General features: G+C 38.2%; 1 protein-coding gene across 2 annotated transcripts in view; it reads right to left on the reverse strand.

Moving 5' to 3' along the window:
* Positions 1-13,652, reverse strand: part of IPMK (inositol polyphosphate multikinase) — a 37,786-nt gene extending 24,134 nt beyond the window's left edge. Inside the window, exon 1 of one of the 2 annotated variants that reach the window (XM_014852972.3) lies at positions 13,126-13,652. In XM_014852972.3, the coding sequence (XP_014708458.1) occupies positions 13,126-13,315 (190 nt within the window). In that variant the 5' untranslated portion in view covers positions 13,316-13,652. The remainder of the gene's footprint in view (positions 1-13,125) is intronic. The other variant, XM_014852971.3, reaches the window with a different exon arrangement.
* Positions 13,653-13,763: the final 111 nt, after the last annotated feature.

Here is a 13,763-nt window from a genome sequence, read left to right on the forward strand (position 1 = left end):
ACTAAGATTTTTTTAAAAATGAAGAAATTCTTTTTCATGTCGAGAAATATCCAACTCAATTAGGGAAAGTAAGACAAGATTATAGGTATCCCAGAGGAAGAAGCGAGGAGAAGGAAGCAGAGAGCTTATTCAAAGAAATAATAGCTGAGAACTTCCCAAACTTGGGGAAGGAAGTGGACACCTGAGTAAATAAGGCTAATAGAACTCCTAATTGCATCAAACCAAAAAGACCTTCTCCAAGGCATATAATATTAAAACTGTCAAAAGTCAATGACAAAGAAAAATACTAAAGGCAGAAAGACAGAAGAAAATAATGTACAAAGGATCCTTCACCAGGCTTTCAGTGGATTTCTCAGAAGAAACCATATAGATAAGATTGTTGGTAAGCAGTTAAAAGATTTTAGGACTTCAGGGGCCGGCTCTGTGGTCAAGTGGTTAAGTTCGCATGCTCCGCTGCTGCGGCCCAGGGTTCGGATCCTGGGCACAGACATGGCACCGCTGGTCAGGCCACATTGAGGTGGCGTCCCACATCCCACAACTAGAAGGACCTGCCACTAAGATATACAACTATGTATGGGGCGGGGGGGGGGGGGGGGGGAGGTTTGGGGAGATAAAGCAGAAAAAAAACAAGATTGGCAACAGTTGTTAGCTCAGGTGCCGATCTTAAAAAAAAAAAAAAAAAGATTTTAGGACTTCAAGGAGTAGTTTAATATAACTAAAAATTTCTGAAGAGAAATTCTGTTCCCAAAGGTTGGGATGTAGAACAAGAAAGGCCTTCCCATCCATGGAGTGCTGAGATGGTAAACAGCAAACATGAAATCTAAGACACAAACCACTATTAAAAGGCAGGATGGGAGCACTGGCTTGCTTTTGGCAGAGCATGGGAAGATGGGGCCACCTTACAAGGCAGTAAAAATAATTCACCTAACATTTTCAACAAATGGCTAAAGGACAAGTGTAGGTTAGGGAGAGAGTACAGATGGTCCCTAATATAACAATTGTTCAACTTATGAATTTTCTTCGATGCAGATCTAGCAATATGCATTCAGTACAAACTGGACTTCAAATTTTGATATTTCTCAGGCTAGCAATATGCACTGTGATTCTCTCTCACGATGCAGGGCAGCAGCAGAGACCCGCAGCTCCCAGTTAGCTGTGCAATCACAAGGGTGAACAACTGATACACTTCCAACCATTTTGTACCCATACAACCATTCCGTTTTTCACTTTCAGTTCAGTATTCAATAAATTACACGACATATTCAACACTTTATTATAAAATAGGCTCTGTGTTAGATGATTTTGCCCAACTGTAGGCTAATGTAAGTGTTCTGAGCACATTTAAGGAAGGCTAGGCTAAGCTATGACGTTCAGTAGGTTTGATGTATTAAACACAGTTTCAACTTAACGATATTTTCAATTTACAATGGATTTATCAGGACATAGTCCCATCATAAGCCAAGGAAGATTTCTACAAAACTCTTGAGAAGCTGCAAACACTTGCAGCATCTTCTCCAGGGATCTCTCTTCCAGTCCCTCAAGAGAAAGACTGGGGTAAGGAAAACCCCACCTCTCAAAAAAACCCAGAAAAAGGGACCCTCAGGGGTAGGAAGAGAGGAAGTCCTTGAGGAAGGCAGACACCACTATTATAGAAAAAAAGACCTCCCAGGACCTCTTGCCCCGTGAACAAAACTCTTAAGCTTCCAGGATAAGGGCAGTAAATCATGCTGCCCCCCCAAGGCACAGGTGATCCACTGTGGACAGGCAAATGTTAAAAGAAAAAATCCTCTAATCCTGGGGAGCCGAGAGAGCAGAAAACGATAACGGGTTCACAGTTTAGAGGTCTCCTATTACAGGGGAAGGAAAGGAAACTCATGTAAAGCACCTGCTAAAGAGTTTGACTCCCACAAAAAAAAAGGTGTAGGATCACTGAAAAAGCCCATCGCAAGACTCAAGGTCACAGGGCCTTCCTAATATTGAAACTGGACCAGGCAACACAGGACACCCCTACAGCCTAGTCCAGGCCTGCAATCACCAAGTAATCAGCAACAGTAATCTATATTTGAAGGAGGGGAATGAACACGAAGAAAAACTCTCTCTGAGGCATGAGTGCACAAGGAAGAACTAAAGCAGAGGGTTAAACAGCAATACTGAGAAAAATCCTCTGGCAAACCAGCCCCACTTTAAACATAACTTACATAAACATAATTTACAACATATGTATTTCAAGCACATGGTGCACTGAAGGTGGATTGGTCTGCTCAGGTTTCTATAACAAAATACCATAGACTGGGTGGCTTCAACAACAAAAAATTTATTTTCTCACAGTTATAGAGGCTAGAAGTCCCAGACCAAGGTGCCAGCCAATTCGGATCCTGGTGAGAGCTATCTTCCTGGTTTGCAGACGGCTGCCTTCTCACTTTGTCCTCCCATGGCAGGGAGAGAGAGAGAGAGCATGCTTGCTCCTGTCTCTTTTCATAAGGATACTAAGCCTACTGGATCAGGCCCTCACCATTATAACCTCATTATCTTAACTATCTCCATAAAGGCCCTATCTCCAAATACAATCATACTGGGGCTTGGTGTTTCAACATATGAATTTGGAAGAATACGACATTCAGTCCATAACAGAAGGTAACTATAACAACAACAAAGGTCAAGGCTGGCTCTACTCCTGACTAGACTGGCTCAATCACTAACATTAACAGCCTAGCAGAAAAGGCATATTTATTTCAGGCATAAATAATGTTTGCTCCAGTTGCTTCAATCCTACACATGCTGTCCAGAATTTAATAAAAAAATTACAAGACATGAAAAAGCAAGGGAAAAAATACTGCCAAGAGACAGTGCAACATACAGAATAGTTTCAGTGATGACACTGATGTTAGAATTATCAAAGCAACTTAAAATAAATATAATTGCTGTTAAAGGTTGTAATAGAAAAGGTAAACAACATGAATGAAAAGATGGAAAATTTCAGCAGAACAAAAATTTAAGAGAAAAAAATGGAATGATAGAAATAAAAAACTGTGGTAACAGACAAAAAATGCTTTCTACGGGCTCATCAGTAGACACAAAACAGCAGAGGAAGGAATCAGTGACTCTGATATCAAGTCAACAGAAATTACCCAAAGTGAATCGCAAAGGGAGAGAAAAAAAGAGTGGAAAAAATCTGAAGAGAGAATCCAAGATCTGTAGAATAATATCAAACAGTCTGAGAAAAGATCTTTAGAATCTCAGGAAAAAAATGAGAGAAAGGCACACCAATGTTCACTGCAGCCATAAGTCATAAGAGCCAAGAGGTGGAAGCAATCTAAATGTCCATCAACAGATAAATGGATAAGAAAATGTGGTATGTACATATAACAGAATATTATTCAGCCTTAAAGAAGGAAATTCTTTGATATGCTACAACATGGATGAACCTTAAGAGCACACGCTAAGTGAAATAAGCCAGTCACTGAAGTACAAATACTGTGTGATTCCACTTACATGAGGTATCTAAAGTGGTCAAACTCTTAGAACAGCAATTACAATGCTGTTTTCCAGGAGCTGGTGGGAAGGTAAAAGGGTGATTTGTTGTTTGATGGATACAGAGTTTCAGTTTTGCAGGATGAAAAAGTTCTAGGAGATATGTTGCACAAAAACGAGCATATCGTTAAACATTACTGTACTGTACACTTAAAAATGGCTAAGATGGTAAATTTTATGTTTTGGTTTTTTACCACAATAAAAAAAATTGTGTATTCAGTGGAATTACAACTATGTAAAATAAATGCATGCTATACTTTCTATCTGTGGATGGAACATTCTAGGTAATTTTTAACCCTTTATTGTCACTTTTTCTAGAAATTTCTACAATAAACACATACCGTTTTTATTATTGAAAAAATAACATAAAAAAATACATACATGCTAAAATAATTATACATCTGTACAATCTCAATTACATAAACAAGTTATTTAAAAAGACTGGAAGGGAAAAATTTTTTAATGACAGAAAGAGTTTGAGGAAATACTTGACAATGTCCAAAATGTTCTAAAACTAATGAAAAACATAAAAACACAGAATCAAGAAGCTTACAGAATCCTAAATAGGACATAAAAAACAAACTCCTAGACATTTTAAATATAAAGACACAGATGGCTTAAAGGGATGCGAAAAAATATATACTAGCAAGTACTACTCACAAGAAAGTTGATATATTAATATTATTATATATCAGACACAGGAGAGTTCAAGAAAAGGAAAATTATCATAGAGAGAGGGACATTTCCTAATGATAAGAAAGTCAATTCATTCGGACACAACAAGCCTAAATGTGTATACCTAATAATAAAGCTTCAAAATACACGAAACAAAAACTGACAGAACCAAGAGACTGGCCTGGTGGCGTAGTAAAGTTCGCATGATCCACTTTGGCAGTCCAGGGTGTACTGGTTCGGATCCTGGGTGCAGACCTACAAGCCACTCATCAAGTCATGAGGCTTCCTCAAGCAAAAAGAGGAATATTGGCAACAGATGTTAGCTCAGGGGTAACCTTCCTCACCAAAAAACAAACCAAACAAAAAAACTGTCAGAAAAGATACACAAACCCACAATTACTCTCAATAATTGATAAAACAAGTATAGAGAGCATTAGTAATGATATAAAAAATTTGAACAACAGTATCAAACAACTAGACCACAGTGACACCTAGAATGCTACATCCAACAGAATATACATTTTTTCCATGTACAAATGAAACATTTCCCAAGACTGACCATGTGCTGGACTATAAAAAACAAGACTAAAATCTAAAAGGACTGAAATCACACAGAATATTCTCTGACCTTAACAAAAATAACACTAAGATATTTGAGAAAAATACCAAATTAGATGGAAAGTAAACACATTTCTAATTAATCCATGGGTCAAAATTCACAAGTGAAATTAGAAAATATTTTAACTAAATGATAATGAAAACTCAACACATCAAAATTTGTGGACTGTACCTAAAGTACTACTTAGTGCTTAGAAGAAAATGTGCAGTTTTAAATGTTTGTGTTACAAAAGAAAACAGGTTCCAACTTAAGATGACAGAAAAAGAAAATATTAACCCCAAATAAGTGGAAAGAGAGGAGCAAAAAATTCAATAAAATAAGAGTGAACAATGGAGAAAAATCAGTGAAACTTAGAGTCTCTAAGACCACTAAAACTGATAAACCTCCATCTAGATGGAACAAGAAAAAAAAAGGAAACAGAAATTACCATTATGAGGAATAAATGAAAGATGGGATATGACTACAAATCCTACAAACATTAAAATCCTAAGAGAATTATGAACTTCATATCAATAAATCTTAGATGAATGAACAAATTCCTTTAGATACAAATTATTAAAACTGCACAAGAATAGAAAATCTGAGTTGTCCTATGTCTACAAAAAAACATTCAATTCATAATTTTAAATATCCTGAGATAACTGTAGGTCAAAATGAGTTCACTAGTAAATTCTATCACACATTTACAGAAAAAAATACCAATCTTACCAAATTTGTTCACAAAACAGAAAAGCAGGAAATATTTCCCTACTCTTTTTATGAAGCCACCATAGTCTTGATTTTTAAAAACCCCAACAAAGACTTAAAAGAAAATTACACACAATTATCTCAAATGAACAGTCACAGAAATCTTTACTGAAATATTAGTAAACCTAATCTAGCAATATATACAGAATAATTTATCATGATCATATAGACATTATTCCAGGAATGCAAGGTTGGCTTAAATATTCCAAAATGAGTAAATATTTTGATGTTTTGGGGAGACAGAGTTTTCAATGAGAAAGAAGGGAGATACAAATATAAAACAGGGAGAGGCAAAGAACCACCCTGTGGTAACAGATGTAAATTATCAGTGAGTATGAACTCAAATGTTTAAGAATATGAAATTATGTATTTCTTAGTCAAATCTGCTAAAAGGATAAACAGCAACCACACCCAAGTAACAGTAAGTACACCTGGTGCAAAGATCTTGATTTTTAAACAGCTTTTACCACTAAAGGAACCAGGTTCTTGAAAAAATGGCTCATTCCAGGGCAGAGATGAGGAAAGTACAAGATGAACATGGAATATTTTTTTATGCCAGAAAGTGAGAAAATGTTTTAAAATAAAAAAAGGGAAATGTTGAAAAGACAAAGTAGCCAGCTTGAAGAAGCTCCCATTGCCCAAATCTAGAACAATTTGAGCATCAAAATAAGCAGCAACAATAATGGATAAGATTCATTCATTGAAGTTTGAAAAATCCATTAGTCCATCCTGATAACGAAAGAGAAAGAGAAGGGAAACTTACATTCCTTAAAGTAGAATGCCAACTAATAAATGTAACAGGAATGACAGAGAAAATTACTATTTTGCAACTATCATAGTAATAAGTGAGTTGGTCAAATATTGTCAATGGATGCTTATCACGTTGGGTGAAAACTTAGATGAGGAGGAACAAGATATTTAACAGTCTCAAAATATTCTTCTCAAATCACTTAATTACAATAGGAAAAATAAAAGCTTTACAGTGGAAAAATCTGGCAGACATCATTTAACCAAGTTGATCAAAGTTATATCACCAGTAATGCAACTGACATCCGTGCTTTATGATGCTTCAAGAACACAACATAACTCACAGAGTGTTCTTCCCAAAAATGCATTAATCTGAATCTAATTATAAGGAAACAATCAAACTTAATTTAAAGGATATTCTAAAAAGCCATATGCCTATATTTTCAAATATTTCATAGTTATGAAGCATAAAGAAAAATGAGAACCTGCTCCAAATGACAGGCAACAAGAGTCATAACAACTAAATGCAACGTGTAGTCGTGGATGAGGAAAAATTTCTACAAAGGATATTACAGGAATAATGGCAAAGATGAATGTTAAATATTCTAAATTTGCTAATTTTACCATGGTAAGGTAATGTTCTTATTTTTAGGAGATACACACTTTATTTAGAGGAAAGGAGTTATGTTTGCAATTTAGTCTTAAATGGTTCTGCAGAATCATTATCAAATAAAGAAAGTGATAAAGCTAATGTGGCAAAATATTATGAAAGGTATACATCAGTTCATTGCACTATTCTTGCAACTATTCTGTAAGTTTGAAATTTCTCCAAAATAAAATTCTTTAAAAAGACAGTATAATTTGCAATAGCATCAACTACTTAGCAAAAACCTAGTGAATGTTGTGTAAGACCTCTTCACTGATAACTATGACTCTCTAAGCGAAACTAAAAAAGGCCTAAATAGAGAGATATACCATGTTCAAGTATTGGAAGACTCAGTATTACAAAGGAATCAATTCTCACCAAAGCAATCTATAGATTCAAAGCAGACACAAAACCTTATCAGGTTTCTTAGGAAAAAAAAAGACAAGTTGATTTAAAATCTATAGGGAAATGCAAAGGACCAGAAATAGACAAGACAATCTTGAAAAAAATGAGATGCTTATTGTACCATACATCAAGACTTATAACGCAACTTGAATTAAGACAGTGAGATATTATTGCTAGGGTAAAAAAATCAATCAACAAAAATTAATGAAAGTCCAAAAGCAAATCTAGAAAACTGATTGAAAAAACTGGGGTATATACACACAATGGAGCACAACTGAACTATAAAAAAGGGTGAGGCAGCACTCTGTGAACTGACACTATGGACTTCTAGGATATATTGTTAGGTTTAAAAAGCACAGTGTAAAGCCAGCCCTGATGGCTTAGTGGTTAAAGTTCAGCAGGCTCTGCTTTGGCAGCCAGGGTTCAGTTCCCAGGCAAGAAACCACACTACTAGTCAGTAGCCATGTTGTAGCGGTGGCTCACATAGAAGAACTGGAAGGACCTACAACTAGAATATACAACTATGTACCGGCGTTTTGAGGAGGAAAAAGGAAAACAGAAAGAAGTGCAAAACACTATATAAGCATACTACTTTTTGTGTCAGAAAGAAAGAGAAATGAGAAAACACAGAGATCTGCGTATTTTTGCAACAAGAAACTCATAAAGGATAAATGAGAAAACAATGAAATTGGTTACCCACAAGGGATGCTGAGGAATAGGATGGAGTGACAGGGAATGGAGTGACACTTCTAATAAACTTTTCATAAAGTTTTGACTTTTGGAAGCATGTTAATTTTATAAGCATTCAAAAATATATAATCAAATAAACAAAAATGAAGAGAGGGAACTGAATTTAAACAGAAACAAATGAATCCAATTGTATTTCAAACAAATAATATTACAACAGAGAAGAGGGAGTAAAAATAACAAGAAAAAAACCTTCCAATCCAAATAACTTTTGAAGTTTCCAACCACATCCCCTCAGTATACAGCAATCTCATCCTGAATTCTTTATTCTAGGTTTGTTTTCTGCAGTAATATGGGTATAAAAATTCTGAAAATTATAGGATTGGGAAAAAAAACCAAAACCATTAATATTCTTGGAAGCCAGGGTCCTCACTGAGGTAGACGGGAAGTACAAATTTAGAATCAGGAAAAGAACTCCGTAGAGTTGGAATGAAATTGGAAGTATTAGTATGAAATTAGGATTTCTAAAATATCTATACATACTTTTTAGTTATGTCCATTGAAAAGGCCTGGAAGCAATGATACCCCAGTGGCAATGAGCACACCTAGCACCCAGATCGTGGTTTCTAAATACCATTTCCCACTAAAAATGAACCAGGGGTCCTTGGAGAAATGGCTGGTTCTGGAGCTGGGAAGGGAAGGTATGAGATGAGTCTAAAATTACTTGTGACAGAAAGGAAGCACTCCCAGTGGCCAAATCTGGGACAATCTAAACAGCAAAGTAAATAAGTTCTATAATGGGATATGACACTTCATAAAATAAGAATCCATAAGTCCAAACTGATCATTAAAAAAAGCACACAGATATGTACAGAGGAGTAAAGGGAGGGCTACTTCTTATAACAAAATGTCGTTAAAATAGGGGGAGTAGTTAATCTGGAAAAATCAGCATTTTTCAAGTATCAAAGACTACTTCAGGCAAGAACCATAAATAAACACCAAATCTAGGGTGAAGTGTGATGAGGATCCATACAGCTGCACGATCTTAAACTCTCCCTCCACAGACATCTTATTGTTGCAAAGGGAAAAAGATTAACTATTTACTGAAGAAGCCTCACTTGGACCAGATGATCAAAATTACCATCACTAATAATGGGCAGATAGAGATCATGGGCCTCCAGATGTGATACCTTAGGAAGGACACATTAGTATAGTGTTCCAGCCAGAAGTGCGTCACCTGAATTTCATCATAAGCATCCATCAGAAATCCAAATTAAAGACTGTTTTGTAAAATAACCAGCCTGTACTCTTCAAAAATGACAATGTCATAAAAGATAAAGACTGAGGAACTGTTACAAATTGAAGGATTCTAAGAGATGTGATGCCTAAATGCAATAAATGATCCAGGACTAGATCCTGTACCAAGAAAAACAAACAAAATAAAACACATTGGAACACTTGACAAAATTAGCATATGGACTATAGATTAGATAAAAACATTGTATCACTATTAAATTTCCCATATTTGATAAATATGCTGTGGTTACAGAAATACACACTCAAGCATTACTGTGTAAAGGGGTATGCATGATCTATGCAACCTATACTCAAATAGTTCAGAAAAAAAATAATATGCAGAGACAGCGCTAGATTCAGCAAAATGTTAAGTTCTCTATACTGTTCTTGAAACTTTTCTGAAAGTCTGAAATTATTTTAAGTCAATTAGTTTCAGAGACTAATAAAATAGACCAGTAAGCCAAAATAGTTGCGGGTTTTCCCCCCAAAACACTATCAGTTTAAATGCTTCTTTTCCCTATGAACTATGTCATTTCTATATCTTTAGTTGGATCAGGATACACAAACCATATTTCAACTATTCATTTACAGCTTTAAGGACTTTTGAAAGAAATCAGTGGTACACGTTAAAAATTAATACAGAAAAAGGATTTTATGCTAACTTTGGCAAACTTTGGGAATTTAAATTGATAGCAATTACACTTCTGTGAAACTTTCCTATAGAAAAAGTTGCACAATGTGCAAGGTACACTATAACAAACAAGAATGTTTAATATATTATTTATAACTGCAAAAAAAAAATGGTGAAAATTTAAAAATACGTTACCAGAGGAATAAATCATGATACATCCACACTGTAGAATACAACAGTTTTTTAAAAGAATGAAGTGTATCATAAGTAGAAAAATATGGACATACTACATGACACAGAATGAAAACAAAAAGTTGCTAATACATCTATTTATATGAAAAATCCGAATTTTGTTAATGTTTTTGTATGCGCCCAGAAACAAAGGCCTGAAAGGATTCATGGGAAATAGTTACCACTGATTGCCCAGGGAGAGGGAGAGGTGGGGGCAGGGCACTACTACACTGAATTTTTTTCCCAAAAGATCATGTACTACTTTTACCAATTTAAAGAACTAAACACTTTGTAGTCTTAGAAATAAGATTTAAATATACTTTGATAAAATATGATTTCATTAAAGAACATAAAATGTAACTCTCATATTAGAACTATCACATATTCTTATCACTTAACTGTAATAAAATCTATTTTTCTGTTCAAGTACCTTTGTGCAATTGGTTCCATGTTTTCAATTTTTAATTTAAAAAAGCCAACAATTCCTTTTTGGAAATAGGTAAGACATCAATCCTAAATTGAAAAACCCTGTCTACTTAATGATAGTAACAAATTTAAACAAACAAACAAAACAAAAATAAATATCCACACATCTTTAAGAAAGTTTATTCTGAGAATTACAGTTGACAGCCAAACCAAAGTATGTTCTACACAATGTACTTTATAAGTAATTTATGGTAGTGGAGAAAGATGATAAATTTTGAACTTTGAATTACTAACCATATTGTTATCCATTTTATGAATATAAAAGAGTATCACCATTCAGGTGTCCTTTTACGAACAATATATAATATATGCAAGATTGTGTAAATGACTGAGAATTAAGTTCAACAAATATTTATTAGATTGACAGCACAGTATCTTTGAGGTGCTGTGCCCTGCTGATGCAAAGACAGTCCCTAGACAAGAGAACCTTACAAAATTGAAAAAGAAAAGTTTATTTTAAATTGAATGCAGTAATAAATAAAATTAAGGACTCCTTCCTCTAGAATCTAAACTACTCCTTTAATTAGGTAATATGGATGACAAATTAACTCTTTCAGCCACTGTTTTTACAATGTAGCTTATGTCACATTCAGGGTACATTTATAATTACCTAGAAATAGCTCTCTGAATAGGCTCACAATTACATACTTTGATAAGCAGTGGTTACACTCAAGTGACAATCGTCATTGAGATTGTTTGGGTTTATGTTGGGATTTTTAATCTCTTCTCCTTTGCAGGAAAATTGATCTCTAGGAACCCTCAAGGAAACAATTACTTTTTCAGGCCTCTAGATTATTAGGAATAGTATCATTACAATTCAGTAATATAAATCAATAGGTATGCAATATAAATCTATTAACAGTAATTCCATAAGTACTCTCGACTACCAGAAGTGACACACATGATAATATGTCTATGCTAAGCATCTTGAGAAGGTTGTTTCCTTACATCTATGCGAAGCACCTTGAGGATCATATTTGTTTCCTTGTTTTCTTACCTATGTGTACTAAAGGAACAGTCATTTTCACTCTTTCAACATTTCCGGAGTTTAACTGAGCCCAGTCTGTGTATAAGGCTATGAGAATAAACAGATTTGGTCTCTAACCTCAAGGAACCCAAAATGTATTGAGCAGAAAGCCACACAATCTACATGACAACATCATTTACGCCTCACTTTCAACAAGAGAAAAGAAACAGATAAAGACAATAGTAGTGGGAAATTCTGCTCTTTGAGAAATACATACATTCAAACGAGTACTCATCCATTTTCAAAAATCCTTGTTTGAGTTGTTATCTACAAGTACAATGCATGGCCGAAAAAGACAGTGCTCTTAGCAGGACCCTTGGTTTTCCGATTCTAACACATAGTAGCAGTGTGACTTTATGCTTGTCACTTAACCAGACTTGGCCTCAGTCACCTCGTCTAAAAATGTCAGTATTACCTTACCAGCCTAAACTAGAATCATCTTACCAGCACAAACCAAACTGTCTCTAGTGGTTTCCAGGTCGACCTAAGATGCCCATTTCTCACACACTCATCAGTCAGATTCCCCAAATAATCACGGTCCAGAGAACTAGTGTGAGTAAACTAGGTGAATTTCAGTTCCTAAACTGAACTTTGACCTCACCAAGACAATAAACTGAGATAAGGCCCTGTATTGTGCTTTAAACGTTGTGAGCTCACAAAATGTATTACACAGGCCATGATACAGTCTGATAAAGACGGATGAAAAACAACTGAATGTCTCAACTGTGTATCATTCCAGGACAACAGCAGGGTGTATTTCCTACGATGAATCCGAGTTTCTGCACTACTGGAGCCACGCCTCCCAGAGAAATTCAGGAGATAGCAGAAAAATTTCTCAAGGAGGGCAAGGAGAGAGATCCCGGATAAACCCAGACAGGCTTCCCGCCCCCACCACCCCAAAAAAGAAGAGAAAGAAAAAGCCCTCTGTTTTTTCTTCCCTTCCAGCTATGCAGCTGCACCGAGAAGAGAAGCACCAGATTAGCATCATCTGCATTTCATTCCTTTTCTTTTGCAATAGCTGCCCGCCTATAATAAACAGATCCTGTGCTCTGGGGAGAATTTACTTCCCCGTCCAGTAAAAATGAAGTTCCTTATTTTCACTAACAATACCGTCTCCAGTTGACACCCACCCTCCCTGGGGAGACCAGGAACTCCCCTCCCGGTCACCTCCTGCTGCAAGCCTGACGCCCCACACCCTAGGAATCGCCCCACTTTTCGAGCCCCTGCTGCGCGGGTCGCGAGGCTCCGGGGGAGAGCGGATGAGGCCGGGGGGGGGGGGGGGGGCGGCGTGCAGCCCCGGAGGGGCGTCCATCCCGGCCCCGAAGCGCCAGGCTGCCTCCGCCGGGGGCTCGCGGAGGCGGAAGGGGAGCGGCGAGCCCCGCGCCACCCCCACTTACCCACTTTGTCCTTCCCGTACATGTGCCCGGCCACCTGATGCGAGAGGGGCACGCAGCCGTTGAGGAAGCGCAGCCTGCCGCCCGCCGGCTTCGGGGTGCCCTCAGGGGCAGGCTCGCTCACCGGCGAGGTCCGCATTTCTGGGGGGCCGGGCGCCTCGAGCCGGAGGGGGGATGGCGGCTCCGTTGCCATAACTGAGAGCTGAAGCGGTAGCGACGGCGAGAGCAGGACAAAAATCGGGCGGAGGGAGGGGGCGCCGGAGAAGCCGGGGGTCGCTCAGGCTCGGCCGCGAGGAGGCCCGGGGGTTCCCGCGGCTGGTGTCCGCTGAGGCCCGGGGAGGGGGCCCATGACGCCGCGGAGGCGCGGGCTCTCGCCAGCCCAACTCTCGGCCGAGCGCGGCTCCCGGCTCCCGCTGCTCTGCCGCCGCGGCCACCGGCACGACGCAGCCCTGGAGCCTGAAGCGAACGGAGGAGCGGCGGCGGCGCCCCGCGCTCCCTGGGGCCCTGACGGCGACGGCGGCCCCACCTCCCGCGCCCCCGCCCCCTCCCCCTCCCCCTCCCCCTCCCCCTCCCCCTCCCCCTCCCCCTCCCCCTCCCGCCGTCCTCCAGTCCCCTCAGCTGCCGCGCGCGCGTCAGCGCCG

The sequence above is a fragment of the Equus asinus genome, chromosome 2 (genome assembly GCF_041296235.1).
Source record: "Equus asinus isolate D_3611 breed Donkey chromosome 2, EquAss-T2T_v2, whole genome shotgun sequence".
NCBI classification, from domain to species: domain Eukaryota; kingdom Metazoa; phylum Chordata; class Mammalia; order Perissodactyla; family Equidae; genus Equus; species Equus asinus.